The sequence below is a fragment of the Rhinoraja longicauda genome, chromosome 12 (genome assembly GCF_053455715.1).
Source record: "Rhinoraja longicauda isolate Sanriku21f chromosome 12, sRhiLon1.1, whole genome shotgun sequence".
NCBI classification, from domain to species: Eukaryota; Metazoa; Chordata; class Chondrichthyes; order Rajiformes; family Arhynchobatidae; genus Rhinoraja; species Rhinoraja longicauda.
In genome coordinates this window covers 1,836,724-1,858,177 of record NC_135964.1, presented here as the reverse complement: position 1 = coordinate 1,858,177, position 21,454 = coordinate 1,836,724, and the positions used below count along the sequence as shown (strand labels likewise).

At 43.7% G+C, this 21,454-nt stretch overlaps 1 protein-coding gene across 9 annotated transcripts in view; it reads left to right on the top strand.

Moving 5' to 3' along the window:
• Window positions 1–21,454, top strand: part of dmd (dystrophin) — a 1,595,363-nt gene that overhangs the window by 391,376 nt on the left and 1,182,533 nt on the right. For all 9 annotated transcript variants that reach the window (XM_078408877.1, XM_078408870.1, XM_078408878.1 and 6 more), the window contains exon 8: window positions 16,230–16,411. In XM_078408877.1, coding sequence (XP_078265003.1) covers window positions 16,230–16,411 — 182 coding nt within the window. The remainder of the gene's footprint in view (window positions 1–16,229; window positions 16,412–21,454) is intronic.

The window sequence follows — 21,454 nt, the reverse complement described above, 5'->3', positions numbered from 1 at the left end:
ACTGCATCTGCCATGTATCCGCCCACTCACACAACCTGTCCAAGTCACCCTGCATCCTCATAGCATCCTCCTCACAATTTACACTACCACCCAGCTTTGTATCATCTGCAAATTTGCTAATGTTACTTTTAATCCTTTCATCTAAGTCATTCATGTATATTGTAAATAGCTGCGGTCCCAGCACCGAGCCTTGCGGTACCCCACTAGTCACTGCCTGCCATTCTGAAAGGGACCCGTTAATCCCTACTCTTTGTTTCCTGTCTGCCAACCAATTTTCTATCCATGTCAGCACCCTACCCCCAATACCATGTGCTCTAATCTTGCCCACTAATCTCCTATGTGGGACCTTATCAAAGGCTTTCTGAAAGTCCAGGTACACTACATCCACCGGCTCTCCCTTGTCCATTTTCCGAGTTACATCCTCAGAAAATACCAGCAGATTAGTCAAGCATGATTTCCCCTTCGTAAATCCATGCTGACTCGGAACGATCCTGTTACTGCTATCCAAATGATCCGCAATTTTGTCTTTTATAATTGACTCCAGCATCTTCCCCGCCACTGATGTCAGGCTAACTGGTCTATGATTTCCCGGTTTCTCTCTCCCTCCTTTCTTAAAAAGTGTTGATCCTGGTGAATACCTCAGCCCTTCAGCACAGTCCCTAAGTACCCTTCCTTGAACTCCATCCGGGCCTGCAGCCTTGCGTGGGTTGACCCTTTGCAGAGCACATTGTACTTCCTGTGTGCTGAATGTTAAGACCAGTCCCTCCGCCTTGGCTGGTGTTCTTCCACTCATGGTGGTGTTGCCAGTTTCGAAGCGGGCAAAAGTGTTCAGTCTGAAGAAGGGTCTCGACCCGAAACGTCACCCATTCCTTCCCTCCCGAGATGCTGCCTGACCCGCTGAGTTACTCCAGCATTTTGTGAATAAATCAAAAAGTGTTTAGCTCATTGGTTAGTGTGACATCGCTGTGGGGGCAGGCAGGGCTGCTCTTGTAGCCAGTGATGTCCCTGACACCCTGCCACATGCTTCTGGTGTCCGTGGTGTTGAAGTGGTCTTCCACCCGTTGCCTGTGGGTGTCTTTGGCCCTTTTTATACCTCTGTTCAGGTTTGATCTGGCAACACTGTATGCTGAAGTGTCACCAGATTTAAAGGCATTGTTGTGTGCCCTCAACAGATTCTGTACCTCCTTGTTCATCCATGTTTTCCGGTTTGGGAACATCTTTGTTTCCTTGTCCTTGTTTACGATGCTTTGACTTACGATATCCCGACTTTGCGATGGTGCACCAGAGCCCCTGTAGCGAGCCGCAGCTCGCTTCCGGCCACGTGTTTTCAATGCATTTCGACTTACAATATTTTTGGTTTCCGATGGGCATCTCGGAACGTAACCACATCGTACGTTGAGGAGCACCTGTAGTCCTAAAAGTAGCTCTGCAAATGGACTGTGATGAGAATCCGTGTCAAAATACAAAAATCTGCATCTCTGCATGTATTATCTCTGCAGCTCTCAAAGGCTTTGGAGTTTTGTATTTTGTACCATATGATCAATGGACTTATGATAATGATCAGGCCCAAATCAATTGCAATAAATTGATAAAAGTAACATTTCCAAGAGCTCTCAATAAATGGATTTATTCATCAAAATGGATCTGCCAGTGGAAGGAGATGGTGCAGATATCAACAAGCTGATGATCAGCGGGTGCCTGATCAGTTAAATTCGGCTCATTAACCTCCAACGTCGATGTAAGTGAGGCTACGGCTCAATGAAACAGCTGGTGTGTGAATCTGAGCAGCGTGGCGTTTATACATCTTGTACTGAGTTATGCTAAATGCTCCCATGTGCTGCCAAACCCTGCACTCCTTATGTGCTGCCAGACCCTGCACTGCACTGCACTCCTCATGGGCACTGCCTTATGTTCCTGGACCCAACACACTAAAAACGTCCAGTGGACAAGTGGCACTTTAAAGGCACACAAGTAGTGTGCAGTGTATTATCTCATGACATTTACTATTTTGTAACTGTTTGTATGGTGAATCCTGTTTTGAGCAGGAAGGAACTGCAGATGCCGGTTTAAACCAAAGGTAGACACAAAAAGCTGGGCAACTCAGCGGGTCAGACAGCATCTCTGGAGAAAAGGAATAGGTATGTTTCAGGTCGAGACCCTTCTTCAGACTGCTTTGAGTTTTGAGTTGTTTCAGCATGGGGTTGGTTGTTCATATCAGTGTGAACCCACCAGGGGGCAAATACTGGTGTCGGGGGTTATGGGGAGAAGGCAGGAGAATGGGGTTAGGAGGGAGAGATCGATCAGCCATGATTGATGGGCCAAATGGCCTAATTCTAGTCCTGTTCGTTATGACATGACTGGGGATAATATATCGAACATAGGCAAGCTTGTAAAAGGAAGTCGGAGGTTGCTGGCCATTTTTCATGTATGGTGCAATGTGTTCTGATGCTATGTCAGCTGTTGGATTCCCTCGAGGACTATGTGTAAAATCAAGGACAATGTGTAATCCTAGGTTCGCAATCAGCGGGCGAAGCTCGACAATCGATGACTTTTATTCAGGGTATATGTGCGAGATATTATTGAGGGACAAGGATTTGATATGAGTGGAGGCTTTATTGAAACTACAGAGACAGCTAGAAAAAATGTAAGATTGTGACGTACAAGTTTGAGGGTTACAAAGTTCGCGAGAGACACTTAATTTTGTATTTAAGTAAATTGTTCCTTGCAACTGAATTCCTTATTTTGACATGTATTATATCTTTTTTAACACATTTCTATCTTTTGTTGCTTCAAGGTTTGCTCAGAAAAACCCCCCACATTTGTCACCTAATGTGCAATAGATTAATTCAACATCACTTGTGTTGGGTGGGTATGGCTGCCATATCACAGATATGTAAGCTCTGACAAAGGCAAGACATAAATGAGATCACGAGCTTAAGAGGAAGACTTTGTGAATCAAAGACTTAATTATTAGCAGTGTGTAAGTTCAAAAGATACTAATGTAGTGGAATGTACAACTGGTGTAGCTGTCTGCAAATTGGAAAATGGGAGATGCACTTCAGAAAAGCGTTTTCAATTCCATCACAGCGAGGAGGTGACTGGAGGAGACTCACTGTGATGGATTAATTTATAATTCCTCCTGTGATGCTCTTACAAGAGTCATTGTTTTCTTCTTTGGTAGTCCCTCGGGATGGAGGACGATTGCTTCCGCTCCTGCTTTAAGGGTTCTTGAGTGAGTGATGAGGCCGTTGTAGGAACTGCCGACACTTTGAGAATAGAGTTGCTGCCTTACAGCGAATGCAGCGCCGGAGACTCAGGTTCAATCCTGACTACGGGCGCCGTCTGTACGGAGTTTGTACGTTCTCCCCGTGACCTGCGTGGGATTTCTCCGAGATCTTCGGTTTCCTCCCACACTCCAAAGACGTACAGGTTTGGTTTGTAGGTTAATTGGCTGGGCAAATGTAAAAAAAAATAAGTATAAGGAAGTATAAGGTAGAATGTTGGCGCAGCGGTGGAGTTGCTGCCTTGCAGCGCCAGAGATAGGGGTCTCTGAGACCGGACTGTACTCACCACCTGCGGAGCTGGCTGCCTTCGGAGGCTGTGGTGGCGCTGCGAGTGTGGCTGCGACTCGCCTTTGGAGGCTTCGGCTGCGGGCCCAGTGGACGTCGGAAGCAGCAGGTCCCTGGGTGGGGACCGACTTCGGGAGCTCTGGCAGCGGCAGTATCTTCATCCGCACCGGATCGCGGAGCTTGGGTCGGCCCGCTGCGGACCTTCCACCGTCCGGCGCGGCCTGGAATAGGCCGCGGGATTTTGCACCGCCTGGCGGGGCGTTTAATGTCGGGAGCCACGACCACCCCGACTTGGCAACTTCAACTGCCTGACGACGGGAGAAGACGGCAGGGGAAGAGAAAAGACATTGTGGCCTTCCATCACAGTGAGGAGGTGACTGGAGGAGACTCACTGTGATGGATGTTTCTTGTTGTATGTTGGTTTTGTGATTGTGGGTTTTATTGCTTTCTTTTTATTGCCTCTCATTGTTGACTGTGGGTAACGGAATTTCATCCAAAAACATGTTTTTGGATGACAATAAAGGCCATTCTAATTCTGATTCTGATTCTATCCCGACTACGGGTGCTGTCTGTATGGCAGTTTGTACGTTCTCCCCCTGGCCTGTGTGGGTTTTCTCCTTGATCTTCGGTTTTCTCCCACACTCCAAAGACATACAGGTTGGTAGGTTGATTGGTTTCAGTAAATTTGTAAATTGTCCCCAGTGTGTGTAGAATAGTGTTAGTGGACGGGGTGATCGCTGGTCGGCGGGGACTCAGTGGGTCTAGGAGCCTGTTTCTGCACTGTATCTCTAAACTAAAATAAACTAAAATGGGGTAATTATATAGTTTGTGAGGTGGTGCACTCCTCCTCTAGGACCTGTGTATTCCCAACGCATGGAATTCTTGTCTTCAATACCATCATGAGTATTGCTTCTCAACATCGGAGTAGTTGAGACCCAGAAATTCCGAAGAATCAATGCGGATGTTGCATTTGTATGAAGAGGCTTAGCATTCATTGTTGTGATCTCCACTGTCTGCCTGCTTGGTTGCATAAATTTGAGCCCAGCCTATGAAGTATTAGCAGATAACATAAGAATTTAAGTCTTCCATCACTGTTGCATGAATACATGCCTAGCTGAAGTGATCTCATCTACCCACACACCATCCATATTCCACTATTCTCCGCACTGACATGTGGCTATCTAAAACCCTCTGAAATGCCATTATTGTACCTGCCTCCACTATCTCGCCTGGCAATGCGTTCCATGCCCCCAAAGCCCTCTATGAAAAAAAACTTGCCCTGCACATCTCCATTAAACTCTCCCCCTCGTGCCTTATAGCTGTGCCCTCTAGTCTGGGACATTTTCACCCTGGGAAAAGGTTCTGACTGTCTACCTTATCTCTCAGAATTTTATATACTATCATCATTTTATATGTAATTTTTAAGTGTGATAGTTGTCGAAGGAGGATAAAGGTTGGTTGAAGAGCCTGAACCTGGTGGCGTACTCCCTGCCTGATGGTGGTAGCAAGACGAAGGCCTGCCTGAATGGTGCGATGCTTGATTATGGACGCTACCTGCTTGAGGCAGTGCCTCGTGTAGATGCTTTCCATGGTGGAGAGAGCTGTGCCCATGTTGGACCGGGCTGATCGACCACTCTTCGTGGTCTCTTGCATTCCTGTGCGTTAGAATTGCCATACCAGGCCGAGATGCTGTACGTCTGGAGAGGTTTATGAGAGTATTCACTGACATGCCGATTATCGTTAAAGTGCCAAGATAAATGATTCCCGGGGACTGACGAGATAATGAGAAGGAGTCTTTCCTTAGCTGGAGAACTGAGAACTTGGGATGAAAGTCACAGTTAACGAGTTGGTTATTTCCAAATGAGATGTAAAGAAATTTATAAATGCAGTGATTTGTAAAGCTTTGTGTTTATGTGACAGTGCGAGCTGTGGATGCTCAGTTGTTGAGTATATTCAAGGCACATCGATGGTTTGACGTTATATGAATCAAATAGACGACACTGGCCTGGAAAGTGGACTTGAGGGGTAAGATTAGCCCAGATCTCATCAATTGGCAGGGCAATCGACTGTGCTGTGTGACTATGCCAACATCCACGTTCCTGGATGTCTCTTTCCCTCTTGAGCTTCACACCCCTCCCCCCTTGCTTTGTGATCAGTTTACCTCAGTAACCACCACACTTGTTCCTTGCAGGTTCCAAGTGCACCAGCCTGCATTTTAACTTGATTTAAATGACAACTGCATCTGTCACACACCCAATCTTTGCAGAGAGATAGAGTAGTTGATGTGTTTATCTCCCTTCGTCCCTCTGATCTTTGCACTGTCCGAATTTGGGTTTGATAGCATATAATTGGTATTTCAAGACTACCTCTCGCACTTTGTTCAGCTGCATGTGTTGTGGATCTTTAAGCATGGGCACGCTGTATTTCTCATACCATTAGTGAAGCTAATTGGACAGGAGAGTCTTGTGGTGATGCTGTTGTGATGAGGATTCAGTCTGGCAGCTTATTGCCTCCGACAGTTTATGTGTTCCGGCCTGCAAAATAAAAGCATTGTATTTGGATATATTTATGCTGTGTCCCAGTGAATTTGTGAAGGGATTGTTAGTTTGCCACAAGCATGTGGGCTTCTCATTAAGGCTTTGAACGACTTTGATGACTCAGGCTTGGCAATTTTTGATGAGTTCGCAGCACCAAACCTGACTATCTGTGCAGTTTTCCTGCGACTGCTTGCACTAAGACATCTTTGTATAAGATCATGACATGCACCACCGAGTGCACGACAGAACAAGCCAGGGTGGCAGAGGACACCTGTGTTGCATAATCAGTGGGTTAACATGTGGCAAGTTTGGCTTCATCACCATTCATAGAAAGATGGAAACATAGAAAATAGGTGCAGGAGTAGGCCATTCGGCCCTTCGAGCCAGCACAGCCATTCAATATGATCATCCTAAATCAGTACCCCATTTCTGCCTTTCCCCATATCCCTTGATTCCGTTATCTCTAAGAGCTATATCTAACTCTCTCTTGAAAACATCCAGTGAATTGGCCTCCACTGCCTTCTGTGGCAGAGAATTCCACAGATTCACAACTCTCTGGGTGAAAACGTTTTTCCTCATCTCAGTCCTAAATGGCCAACCCCTTATTCTTAAACTGTGACCCCTGTTTCTGGAATCCCCCAACATGGGGAACATTTTTCCTGCATCTAGCCTGTCCAATCCCTAAAGAATGTTATATGTTTCTATAAGATCAACTCTCATCCATCTAAATTCCAGTGAATACAAGCCCAGTCGATCCATCATATGTCAGTCCTGCTATCCTGGGAAGTAACCTGGTGACCTTACCTTCAGTAGCAGTCTAGCCATGTATGGGTGAGCTTGCACCATCCAACCTGTAGATGGAACAAGTGGACATTTCCTTTCAAGAGACCCACATCCTTGGGTTTGCAGGAGAAGCTGCCAACGCATCAAAGCTACATGCAAACGTCGGAAAACACTGCTCGTGTAGAGTGGTCCACAAGTCAGACAAAGTGAAAGATATTTTGTTTCAGGATGCGCAGAAACTGGAAGATTACTTTAGCCCCCGTTTTGAACAACAAACCAAAAACAGGCTGCAATAATTAGTGAGGAAGAAGGGTCCCAACCCCAATCCACAATCTCCAGAGATGCTGCCTAAAGCCGCTGAGTTACTCCAGCACTTTGTATCCTTTTGTGTAAACCAGCATCTGCAGTTCCTTGTTCTGATAATTAGTGAGCACCTGATTTCATCTAAGAATTTGTATTTGGTCTCTTTACATAAAGGGTTTGTATTTGTAGTCGTAGATGAAGAAATGCATGATTTGACGTTCAATTTATTGATGGAGATTAAGGAGAATTTGAGCTGGATTTGAAGAATATTTTCAGAGGTGATGAGCAAAGGCTCACTGCCGTCAAACCTTTGAACATTTGTATTGGTGGGAAGAATATCCAAAGAACCAAGTGAATTGTGTCCGCAAGGAGCATTCCACAGGCAGAGTCGTAGCAAAAGATCAAGGCCATGGAAGTCAGTCTGAGCTGTTAAGCCAGTTGTAACCATTATTGTTATCAGTGTATCTGTGTATCAGTTTAGAACAGTTAATGTTTCGGTTGCAAAAATGAAAGGTCAGATTTTGAGAGTCTGTGGGTCCAAGGCTATATCAAAGAACAAAAGCTATTTCAGTGACATTCAAAATAATAATCGAGAGGAGGACTTTATAGTTGGAAAATTGACTCTGAGGAAATGGGATTATACAGTGTCATAGATAGTAATGGCAGTTGTTGACAGGTCTTTGATTAAATACAGTGGATAACTCGTGCATTGCTTGTGCTGCAGATAATGCTGCAGATGTTTTGGTCAAAACACTTAGTGTAACATGAGAATTGCAGATGCTGGAAACTTGAGCAAAAGCAAATTGCTGGTGGAACTCAATGGGTCAGGCAGCATCCGTGAAGGGAAATGGGCAGACCATGTGTTGTGTCGCGACCTTTCCTCAAGACGGAGGCATGTTCAGCCAGAAGCCATTAACAGGGAGGACTGTTGTGCCAAGAGGCTGTGCAGCAAGAGGTTATCCTGCTTGAACAGCAGAGGTTACGTTAACACCAGGGGTGATAGAGGAGTACCTGAGATTCTATCTAGATCTCGCAGCCCTCAGATCACTTGTAGAAAAAGGATGTGGATCATGGAGCAACAATGAATACAAGGAAAGATTAACCGGGGAAGCCTTGCTTGATCATTTCAATCGCACATGAGTTACAATTGCTGTGTGATGTGTCAAGTTATGGTGAGGGTTCAGTTTGAATGTTGGGCAGAGTAAACCCATCATTGCTTCAGCCTCTCACACTCACACGAGAAGCAAATGCATTTGTGCACAAAAGAAGATGGCCGGAATAGTACTTGGAATCAAGAAATTCCATCAGATTCCATACCTTGTTCACAGATAATTGGATCTAATTAGCAATATTGTCCCATTTCAGTAATATATACTGTAGAAGGATTCTGAACTTGGCAATCCTTCTATCACAGTCCGACTGTACAATGGAGTACAGTAGTTTCAAGCAGAATACTGTTTTAATGCTTCATCACACCATTGTCTGAGAAATCAAATGTTGGAATTAGAAATGTAATCCATACTTCCCAGTAATCTTGTTCAAAGGTGCAAATAAGACCCTGAAACTTGCAGTATTGAGAAGAATCTCTGAACAAACACTGATAAAATGGACAAAATTCCACCGGCGTACAGACGAGAAGTTCCATTTTCTTCCAGTCTTAGCAAAGATTTGTCAGGCATGCTGGGCTCCAGTTATAAGGGAGAGATTTTGGCTGACTTCATATCAAACACAGAACTAATGTTAGTATTAAGTAATGTCATGAAGTTATTTTGTCATGAATGTCATGTCATGAAGCTGGTTCTGTGAATCAAAGACACAAAGTGTGTAGTGTGACCAGTGTAAGGCCATGACGGCTGAGTTTAGTGTTGTATCGTGTTCAAATTCCCGATGGTTGCTGGGAAGAATCTGTTGTGGTCATGATTTTCCGTCTCCTGCACCTTTTCAAAGGTAGTAATGAAATGAGAGTGTGACCAGGGTGATGTGGGCTTTCAAAAAGTTCCCTTTCTTTGAGGCAGCATCTCGTATGGATCCCTTTGATGGTGGAGAGGTCAGTACCTGTGATGGACCAGGCAATGTCTATCACCCCTGCCGAGAGTCTCCCTTGTTCCTGGGTGTTCGGGTTGCAGAACGAGGCTGTGATGTGTTGGTATGCTCTCTATTGTGCACCTGAAGATCAAATCTCCTCAATTTAAAGGTATTTAGAGGTAGAGGCGATAGTGAGCTTTTTTTGTGATTGTATGACTGTGCTGGGCCCAGGACAGATCTTCAGGGAATTCACGCCCATGAACTTTTAAGCTGTTCCTTCTCTCCACCATTGTCCTGTCGATGAAGACAGGTTCAAGATCCTTGGCTTTTCCTTCCGAAAACAATCAATCAACTCCTTGGCCTTGCTTACGTTGAGAGGAACTTTGGTTTACTGGCACCATTCAAACAAATTTTCATGATTCGGCCAACAATGGTATTATCGTCAGTGAATTTAAAGATGAAGTTGGAATTCTGTCTGGCTGCACAGTCATGGGTATAGAGAGATTAGAGAAGAGGTCCAAGCAGACAGCTTTGAGGTGCTCATGTGCTGATGGTAATCCAGGAGGAAGTGTTGCCGATTTGTACTGATTGTGGTTTGTCGATAAGGAGGTTGAGGATTTAATTACTTAAGGATGAGCAGAGATCTCGGAGTTTGAAGATAGGTTTTGAGGGGATGATGGTGTTGAATGCTGAGCCATAGTTGATGCACAGCAAGATGACATAAGTGTGCTTACTGCCCAAGTGGTCTCACAGGACAGAGCAGAGAGCCAGTGAGTTCAGTCTGAAGAAGGGTCAGTGAGATCAGTCTGAAGAAGGGTCTCGACCCGAAACGTCACCCATTCCTTCTCTCCCGAGATGCTGCCTGACCTGCTGAGTTACTCCAGCATTTTGTGAATAAATCGATTTGTACTAGCATCTGCAGTTATTTTCTTATACTACAGTGAGATCACATCCCTGGTTGATCTCTTGCAACAATAGACGAATTGTAGTGGGTCCAGATCCTGACTAAAGCAGGAGTTGATATGCATCACAGCCAACCTCTCGAAGCACCTCCTCACGATGGATGTTCATACATCGGACGTTAGTCATTGAGGCATATCACCTTACTCTTCTATTATTGATGTCCTTTTAAAGCAGATGGCAACGTCAAACATTTGGTATTGAGAGGTTGAAGATCTTTGCAAAACCTCCGGCTAGTTGGTGTGTGTAGGTTTTACACAGTGAGGTACACCATCGGGGCTGGACACTTTCCGAGGTTTCTCCCTCATGAAGGATCTTCTTACCTCGGCCTCTCACTGAGATTGCAGTGTTGCCATGGAATACGGTGGCCCAAGAAAGTACATAGATGTTCTCCATTTTGAAACGAGTTAGGAAAGCATTGAACTCGTCTAGTGATGTCTTACTGTCACTTGAGTGGCCACTTGGTCTTGCCTTGTAGGAAGTGATGATGTGCAAGCCTTGTCACAGTTGCTGCACATCCGTTTCATTCTCCTGTTCCGAGAGAAAGTGTCTCTTTGCTTTTTTTGATGGCCTTAAAGAAATGGCAGCTGGTCTTCTGATATCAGACTTACAGTAAATGCCCAAAATCACATAGTAGAATCCTCAGTAGATTACAGGACCCCTGGATCATCCAAGGCTTCTGGTTAGGGAACAGCCAGATGGTCTTAGTGGGAACTAAACTGTCCACTTCCAATTCAACACCAACACTTGAAACATGATCAGAAAGAATGTGGGGAAAAATGGTTACGAGATGAGGGTTTTGGTTGTTGTTCACTCAATGTGCATATTGATAAGTTATTTGAATCACAGTGTTTCTTTAAAAATAGCAGAGCAGTGTAACTAATTTCCTAATATGGAACTATGATTTTCTCCGTGGATGTGTGTGTTAGGAATGTGTTCTGATATAAAGGAGAGTTGAGTGGCAATGCGCCAATTTCAAGCCTCAACATTCATATTGTTTGAATGCTCTGTACTGTGAATAAACCTTTCTTTGACATAGCAATGCTGCATCTCAACACAGCTGCAGCACAAAGTGTATGCAGCCAATTTTGCCCAGGTCCAGTCACCCTGGATTCAATCCTGGTGACCAGTATTTTCCGTATGGAGTTCGTACATTCTCTCTTTGACCCTGTGGACTTCTGCAGGGCTTTCGAGCTTCCTTCCACATGCCAAAGATGCATGTTTGGGAGTTAGTTTGGTTATTATCCAGTATAAGTGGTGGTAGGAGGATCACACAACAGAGAATAGCTAGTCGGCAAATAAGTGGGGAAAATGGGTTGGGAAGATGAGTTGTTGTAAACTCAATGGGCTGAATGGCCAGCTCCCATGATGCAAGGAAAGATGAAAATACATTTCCAAATGCGACAGTAGGTTCCTTGGGCCTTGTCCTACATCATGGTTTCTCGGGAAAAAACAATTCATTGTGGAAATGGTGTCTGAAGGTGCAAGGCAGTTCTCAGCAACCTCCTCATCCACCATGAACCAATGTGACATATCCCATAACATCTCTGCCATGGATTTTCACCTTTCCTAATTCCTTTTGATCTTTTCATTTCAGTGCACTGCATTGAGAGGCAATTAAATAGCTTTTTCCGAAAGCTATTTATTTCTTTAACTACTGTTTTTAAAATGTATTGGGTGAGGTTTTCCTCGTCAGACTTCCACCCATGTTGATCACACACTCATTTGATTGCATTGTGAGAACGTGTCAAGTTCAGCCCATTCGTAGCCACTGCCTGTGACGTGTTGGTTGTGCTATTGATCTCACATCTATAATTTACAGTGGAAAAACAAAAATGGTCCTAAAATATTCCAACAAAATTTTCATGAATCAGCTGAGGGAAAATCTGTTGGATTTTCTGTTCTGTAAAATAACATTTGAGACAGTAAATAGTGGATTGGTCAATACTCTAGCACTCAGCGTGATTCTTGTTAATGTTGATTTGTTGTACAATTGGGAATAAATTGATGGATTGCCCACTTGCAATGCTGATGAGATAAATGCAGAAGTCGGACAATTGCATCAGCAAAACATAATGTAAAAAAGACTCATTCCAAATACTGTAGCAGTCTATTAGGCTATTGTTTCTTGCTGACCTGTTGTTGCATTTCCCACCTCTGGAATCATTGAATGCAGCCATTTTCTTCAACTCCATTTCTCCACTCTTTAATTCCAATCCACTCCTGCAAATTATTTTCTCTCCAGTGTCTACTTTATTTGGATACCCTGATTAGGCAATGTATTCCAGACCTTATTTACTACCTACATTTAAATAAATGCTTTCCCATTTTCCCTGAATCTAGTGTCCATTTCTTAAAATCTCTGCCCCTCTCTGTCCTGGGACCATCAATGAATGAGTACAGCTAATCCCTGATCATCCTCTCTCAATGCATCATGATTTTGTACAACTCTATCTCATCTCTCAATGCGTCATGATTGTACACCTCAATCACATCTCTCATCGATCTTCTTTGCTCTTGAGGGAACAATCCCAGATTCTCTGAGTGGTGACCATATTCGACCATCCAAGATCCTAATGAGGGTGGACAGGATAGAGGATGAGACATGTTTGCGAATAGGAAATACACAAACAAGTGGATGTAGTTAGAAGATCAGGGGCCAGTTATACAAATCTAATGCATAAAATGTTCTTCTCTTGGAATAGTGAATCTCTGGGATTCTCTGCCCTTGATGGTGGTAGAGGCCAGATCAGTAGAAACATTTAAGGTGGAGGTATAAAGATCGAGGCATAGAAGTGGAGTTGAGGCCAACATGGATCAGCTGTGATCATATGGGATGGTGGGGCAGGCTTGAGGCGTCTGGCAGCCAACTGCAGTTACTATTTTTTTGAGTTCTTGAGTTCCATTCAAAGTAAGCACGTATATAAAATTTGCTTATATCTGAAATAATGTGGTAAATTTCTTCTGCGTTCTCTCCAAGACCATTACATCCTGCCTAAAGCCTGGTGACCAGAGTCAGATGTAGTACTCCCAGTTGTAATGTAACCAGTGTCTTATGTAGGTTCAACAGGACCTCTCTGCTTCTTCATCCCAGATACCTTTTGGGGTTGGGTAATTTTGGGTGCCCGTTTAGTGCTTTTATTGTTGGACTGTGGGTGATTGAATTAACATTTTGTTCAAGATGGCCGCGCCGTTGTGTTTGGCTGCCTGCCACTGTATGTTTCTTTTTTTTTTTTTTTTTTTTTCCTGGTCAGATGTGCAGCACTTTGGTCAACGTGGGTTGTTTTTAAATGTGCTATACAAATAAATTGACTTGACTTGACTTGACTTACCAATTGTGCACTCATCGTCTGTTGTTCCTTTCAAAGAGTTATGGCTGTCGACACTCGGGTCCTTTGGACTCTGCATGCACTTTGGGACTCTGCCCTGTAGACTCTGGTCTTGTTCTGATTGCCAAGATGTACCATTGACATTTTCATTGGTCATATGGCATGCCCTAGTTCACTCATCTCCCCCACCTCCTGTGAAATTTGTGTCAGGTGAGGCTTGTGTGCCACTGGGGTGGCCAAACATCTCCCTGGTTTCACATTATTGTTTGCATCCCCTTCAATTTACACTGACTGTCAAAATGTGCATGTCAAAGCTGAGCCCATGATTGTTGCTGTCTGACTTCAGATATATACAGTATATATATATATATGTGTTTAGTGGGCTGGAGCGCTGTCAGTAATTGAACTTTTTTGCCACCCTGGTGGAGATTTTAATTCATTAAGTCAAGAATCTTAGCTTGGATCTTCCCAGCTTGTTGACCTCAGCACGAAGCAACCCAGTCTGTTAATCAATTCAATGACTAGGAGGCAACTGGTATTCAGTAGCACTGAGAAAACTTTCAATCAGCATCACTGACAATCTCATTTTCAGAGCTGTGATTATGATACAAGATATTGCCTAAAATCTACGATTGTCCCAGCATGTTTATCTGTAAGTCTGAAAGGTTTTGAAGAGAATGGATCTTCTAACGTTGCATTTAAAGATAATTAGCTTTGTAATGAGGTTTCATTGGGAATATTTTGGAATATTCCACAAGCCTTTAATGGGTCACTGCCTATTAAATCCTGATATGTAATTCTATTTGAATGCATAATATTGTTGAAATGATAATCAACTGACGGACTGCAGGACTCCAATTTATTTTGCATTCAGTAATGCAAAAGAAGTTGGAGCATCACACATAACATACTCCTTGCACTTTTTAACTTGTGGATCAATTTCCGTGGCCATGCGTGATTGTTTCGTGGGCACTGTATTGAACAGCAATGTTTGAAGCAAAAGGACATTCTGACTTTTCTTTGACACAGTGGTGCTAGAAATTCCTTATTTAGTGCAGAAAATTGCACTCTAATGTAAAAGTGCTCTTGCCTGGCAGCCCAGTGCACTCTTTCCATGTTAGAAAATTCTGTCCCAGGCCAACTGTGTAGTGAAGCTCTCAGTCGGTGACTCTCATTATTGCAGTGCAGATTGATAACTTTCCCTTGATCCGGCTGCTGTGTTCTGTGTGCCCCTGTTAAAAAAGAAACTAAACCTCAGCTTAACGGCTCAATGGTACTTTATTGTCACCTGTACCTAAGTATCGTGAAACTCTTTTATTTCTTGCAGTTCAGTGACAATCCTGCTATGTATTAGGCACAAACATACCAAGTATAAGCATGTAAGATGGTAGACCGCACTGAGTCCGTACACAAACGTTGCTACTTTTAGCCACCACTTGTGCTTTTCAAGTCCGATTTTTTAAAAAAACGCTAGATTCTCAGCTTGGCCATAAAGGCCCGTTATCCTAGCGGCAACATTGGGTCGGAGTTGAAAGGGTCGGCCTAGTCAGGCGATGCGTCAATATCCTCGGTATTACCCTCTTTAAAAAAAATAGAGAACAGACTCCGTTTAGAAGCACAAAACAGACAATTGGCAAATTTGAAGTTTCAGGTGAGGCAGAGGTTCACCTGCACCTTCTCCAACCTCATCTACTGTATCTGCTGTTCCAGGTGAGGACTCCTATTTACTTGGCGAGACCAAGCGCAGGCTCGTTTCATTGAACATCTCCGCTCAGTCCGTTTGGGCCAACCGAGCGATCTCCCGGTTGCTAAACATTTTAGCTCCCCCTCCTATTCCCACACTGACCTTTCACTCCATTGTCATAGTGAGGGCCAGCGCAAATTAGAGGAACAGCACCTCATATTTCTGCCTGGGCAGTTTGCAGCCCAGTGGCATGAACATCGACTTCTCCAACTTTAGATAGTTCCTCTGTCCCTCCCTTCCCCTCCTCCTTCCCAGATCTTCCTCTATCTTCCTGTCTCCACCTATATCCTTCCTTTGTCCCGCCCCCCTGACATCAGTCTGCAGAAGGGTCTCGACCCGAAACGTCACCCATTCCTTCTCTCCCGAGATGCTGCCTGACCTGCTGAGTTACTCCAGCATTTTGTGAATAAATACCTCATATTTCTCTTGGGCAGCTTACACCCCAGCGGTATGAACATTGATTTCTCTATGAAAAAAAACAATATTAAAATAATGGCTGGGAAAATGCTTTCAGAAATGTTCATGGTCAGCTGTTTCCATTATGGTTCAATGAGTTGAACCCACGTCCAGGTTCCCACTTTAACTTCAAAGAGATTGGCACTTCAGCAAGCAGCTAATTGTTTCTCTGTGGTCTGTTCATGATAACAATCAGTGAAATACGAAATGTCACTGGCCAGCTTTTTTACCCCCAGAATTGCGGTTGCCCAAGGAAAGAGAATAATATCCATCATGAAATTATGTACTGTCTTCATTTGTATGCAGATCTGATATTTGAAAGAGCAGTGCTATCTTGCATTGCCCTAATTAGTCTCTTGAGAAGATGCGTCTCAAAGTGTCTTGTTCATTAGACTGGCGACTTCCTGATGCGTTGATTGGTGGGTATTTACTGTGTCGTGTCATGGATCTCCCTCCTTCAGAAGTGCAAGTAAACAAATAGTTTTTTTTCTGAAAGAATAAAACCACAATTCTTATCTTACAGACGTTTCAACTGCACATCCAGACAAGAAATCCATCATTATGTACATCACGTCGCTCTTCCAGGTTCTGCCACAGCAAGTAACTATTGAAGCCATCCAGGAGGTTGAAACCCTGCCACGGCAGCCAAAGGTTACTCAGGATGAACAGAGAGAGAGGCTGCAAAAACACCATTTCTCCCAGCAGGTGATAATTTCGAAACTTGACCTAAAGTCCGTGATAAATATGCTCACGCTTAACCCTTGGCCCTCCGAGCATTAAAGGTTTTGGGGTGTTCTAAATTGTCGGTGGTTCCCACCATGCACTGCCTGCAAAGCCGCTTTAAAAAAAAAAGATTTTGGAATCGTGCAGCGTTGTAAACCTACACCAACGGAACGCACATTTTATTGCATTCACCGGTCTGAGTGGTGGCAGAATTTTCTCAGCTTCTCAGCAGGTTAAATGAATTATTATTGTGTCCACATGCTCTTGTCCCGATTTAGACCATGACAGTATGAAGCAAAGCATTTGCTTTCTCACAAGGTGAAAGTGAACATAGGATAAATGACTTAAGACTGCTTTCATGGAAATCCTGGTGGTTGCAAAGTGTTGCTGGCAGAGGCCCAGGAGTGGTTTGACACTTGGCCAGGAAGCCACGCATGGAATGTGGGTTACAGCAGAAAAATAAATTACCGGTAATATTTTCACCAATGCTCTTGCATACTCTCAAAATTGTTTTCTATTGTTTGTGATTGATTGCAAGATAGATATCTTTGAAAGATTGTGTTATTATTTCCTGGTTGCATTGACTGCCTATGAGGTTGTCATGGTGACCGTTTCATTTACCAGATATGGTCACGTACTTCACCACAGGAGTCCTTGCATTTTTACCTTAATGGGCCAGATTAGGTAAACAACAACAATGCAATACCCAAGCAAAGTAAACGCAGAGTCTTGCAGAGCAGAGATGGATTGGGCACGGAAGCTTTAATTTTTAACTATTGCAGGACTCTTGCTAAATGGGCCTGTTCATGATATGATGAAAATATGATGAAAGTAATGATTTTATCACTTCTGGAAAGCAGGCTAAAAAAAACAGGCAGCAACTGTGATATGGTAATGATACTTTCATTTCCAAATAATGATTTCCTCGGAGAAATTGTAAAGTGAAATATGTTGCATTCGAACCATAGAGGAAGTCAATCAATCTTTGTTGTGACTGCTGCCGTGATTTTGGGGAAATTTTCATAACATTGTCCATTAGGATGGAGCGCTGAGCATTTACATCCGACTAGAATAATATAGAAACATTAAGGAAGGATAGGAAAAATAAACTCGAGTGCAATGTGTGAGAAGAATCAAATAGAGTGTGGATAGTTGTGAACTGACAGAGATGAGCTAATAAATAAGATTCTACTGGAAATAATTTGGCATTAATGTTCAGAAAGGAACATCAGGATGTAAATGTATCTTGGCTGCCGTTTTAAAAAACATCAGCAGAAGACTCATCCTGAGCAATAATAAATAAGCAGCGTTGTTTGCAGTCACCCTAATCTTCTCCTGGAAGTAAATGGATATTTTATTCCCAGGCATGTGTTTAGGAAGCCCCTTGAGTTCTCAAAGCCTATTGGTAGAAATTCAGTCTGCATTGGAGATGCTGTTCAAATTTGATTTTAAAGTTCAATTCTTTGCGCATGTATAAAATGCCCAAAACAAGGGATGAATCTGTACCCCACCCTCCACCCCTTAGGCTTAGAGTCAAAGAGTGATAGAGTGGGGAAACAGGCCCAACTTGCCCACACCGGCCAACGTATCCCATCTACACTCGTCCCACCTGCCTGCGTTTGATCCCTATCCCTCCAAACCTGCCCCATCCATGTAATTTTCTAACCGCTTCTTAAATGTTGGGATAGTCCCTGCCTCAACTACTTCCTCTGGCAGCTTGTTCCATACACCCACCATCTGCTTGCAGAGGGTCATGTGATCAAGGAGGTCCACACAACCCTTTTTGAAGATAATCCTCTTTAAACACTGACCTTAGTGGAATTCTCTGCCACAGAGGGCAGTGGAAGCCAAATCACTGGATGGATTTAAGAAAGAGTTAGATAGAGCTCTAGGGGCTGGTGGAATCAAGGGATATGGGGAGAAGGCAGGCACGGGTTACTGATTGTGGATGATCAGCCATGATCACAATGAATGGCGGTGCTGGCTCGAAGGGCCGAATGGCCTCCTCCTGCACCTATTTTCTATGTTTCTATGGCCTTTCAACTTAAAGCTCTGCCCTGTAGCATTTGACATTTCCATTCTGGGGAGAAAGATTCTGTCTACCCACCTATTCATGATTGAATGGTGGAGTAGACTTGTTGGGCCGAATGGCCTTATTCTGCTCCAACCACTTATGAGCTTATGAACTATGCCGCTCATCATTTTTTAACTTCTACCTGGTTGCTCCTCAGCCTCCACCACTCCAGAGAAAACAATCTGCTTGTCCGACAACTCCTTTTTGCTAATACCCTCTAATCCAGGTAACAGCCTGGTGAACCTCTGCTTTCCCTTCAATCTCTCCATTTACTGAACGATTGCGCTGGTTCACCTTGACATGCCGGTTTAAACTCCCATGAGTAGCACTACCAAACATCACTTGGGTTAATAGACTGTTACTATTCCATTGATTGCAGAGGATTGGATGTATGTAAAACAAAACATTTTTGTAGTAACAAAAGCATAAGAACAAGAACTGGAGAGGGAACCAAGAAGCCATGACAGCGGATTAGCGACCTTCTAATCCACGAGGGAAATATTACTGCTAAATATTAAATGGATGAAGAATCCTTCCTGGACCACTGCCTGATACTGGTCTTAGGACATTCTATCTGTGGATGGATATATTGATGAAGCTTAATCAGCAGAATATGTTGCAAACAGAGCAAGCATGCACACTGAAGATGCTGCCTGATCTGCTGGGTTACTCCAGTACTTTGTGTCTTTTTGGTAAAACAGCATGTGCAGTTCTTCAGTTCCTCGTGTCCGTAATATCCTCAAATGTGTTGATAGCCCATAGGGGGTTCCTAATCATGTCAGCCACTTAAGGTAGCTCAAGTCACGACAGATGTCTATGTTTTGCATTACTTGATGTTGCAAAGAGGATTGGAGTTAAAAGGGGCAGTGCACTGTGAAGTGGTGTCATGAGATAAAGTATGACAGAAACATAGACACCAGGTGCAGGAGGAGGCCATTTGGCCCTTCGAGCCAGCACCGCCATTCATTGTGATCATGGCTGATCATCCACAATCAGTAACCCGTGCCTGCCTTCTCCCCATATCCCTTGACTCCACTAGTCCCTAGAGCTCCATCTAACTCTCTTTTAAATTCATCCAGTGCACTGGCCTCCACTGGCTTCTGTGGCAGAGAATTTCACAAATTGGATGAGACTCTGGTGGAAAGATGATAGCAGATTGCAGCAGGTCGAGTCAGTTCACCTGCTGCAGGACACTTGATTTTGCAGCCACTGTGTTTATGTGGCTGGTCCCATTCAGTTCCTGGCTCATGGTAGCCTTCAGCAGCTTGATGGCAGGAAACCTGGTGATGGTGGGAGTGCTGCCATGTTGCAGGTCTTACTTTTCATGTGTGTGCCATTGACAGGCCTCAATGTCCTCTGGAACTGAGATGGCTGAGGGGTGACCTGGTTGAGGGTCACTAAGTAATGATGGGCATAGGTTGGATAGATGGTGAAATAGGTTTCCCCAAATGAGTGTCATAAGGCTTGGATAGAGTGGATGTGGAGAGGATGTTTCCACTAGTGGGAAAATCAAAGCCTCAGAATTAAAGGGCGTTCTTTTAGGACGGAGATGAGGAGGAATTTAGTCAGAGGGTGGTGAATCTGTGGAATTCTTTACCACCGAAGGCAGTGGAGGCAAAGTCAGTGAAAACGTTTAAGGCAGAGATAAATAGATTCTTGATTAGTACGGGTGTCAGAGGTTATGGGGAGAAGGCAGGAGAATGGAGTTAGGAGGGAGAGATAGATCAGCCATGATTGAATGGCGGAGTAGACTTGATGGGCCGAATGGACTAATTCTACTCCTATCATTTATGACCTCACTTATAAATGACAGTGGCTCAGAAGGTGAATATTTTGGTGAACGTTTCTTGTTTCCATTGCATTCAGGGGGTTCAGGGCTTATATAGATTGATGTCAATCAGAGTCTGTATAGTTAGGCTGATTTCATTTGCAAGATTGAGTTCTGCCTCCAACATCTGTTAAACAAGGAGACTTGGTCCTTGATCAAAATGTAAATTATTTTCAGCCATTTGACATCTGCTGAATTATCTGAGTAGATTAATATTGTTTCAATATATGCCCTCTCACTCTGGTGTGTGGCAGTAATCAAAGCGGATATTTACATAAAGTGGACTCACAGTTAAAATGAGCCACTTAGAAATTACACTGGGCCATTTTGCAGTGATAGTGTGCTCTCTATAACAGCGTGAGCAATCAGCTCATCACATCGTCTGGTTTAATGGCTCATTAACAACTTGAGAAGTGAACAAGGACTGTTACTGCAGGTAGGACATAATTATCTTTTATTTTCACCCCATCAACATGTTCAGAGGGTGCACACTTGAAAATCACACATTGGTGTTTGTCAAAAAAAATAATCAGAAAAGTTTCTCCCATGGCAATGTTGCTGACAGTAAGTTAGGGAGATGAAGGGTAGACTTCCAAAATAAAAATATAAATGAGACTAATATGTAGGATTTATGGTATACAGTTTCATAAACTGTGATTTTCAATTAACCCCATCAGTTATATCAGTGCTAGAGCGTACAATTGGTGACAAAAGGTGAGAAGGTGATGGGCCCCTTGATGTCCAGTTCCATTGCTTGGGAGTAGTCAGAAAAAGACACAAAGTGATGGAGTAACTCAACGGGTCAAACAAAACAAAAAAAACTCAACAGGTCAGGCAGCATCTCTGGAGAACATAGATAGATGGCGTTCAGAGCCTGGACCCTTCTTCAGACATTGAAGAAGTGGGGGGAGAATGAAAGTTGGAAAAGAGGAGGAGCAGGACAAAGCCTGGCAGGTAATAGGTGGAAACAGGTGAAGGCAGAGGGGGGGCATTGATAGGCAGATGGTTGGACAAAGCCTGGCAGGTAATAGATGGAAACAGGTGAAGGCAGAGGGGGGGCATTGATAGGCAGATGGTTGGACAAAGGCCAGAGGTGAAAGGACAGGTGTGAGACAATAATATT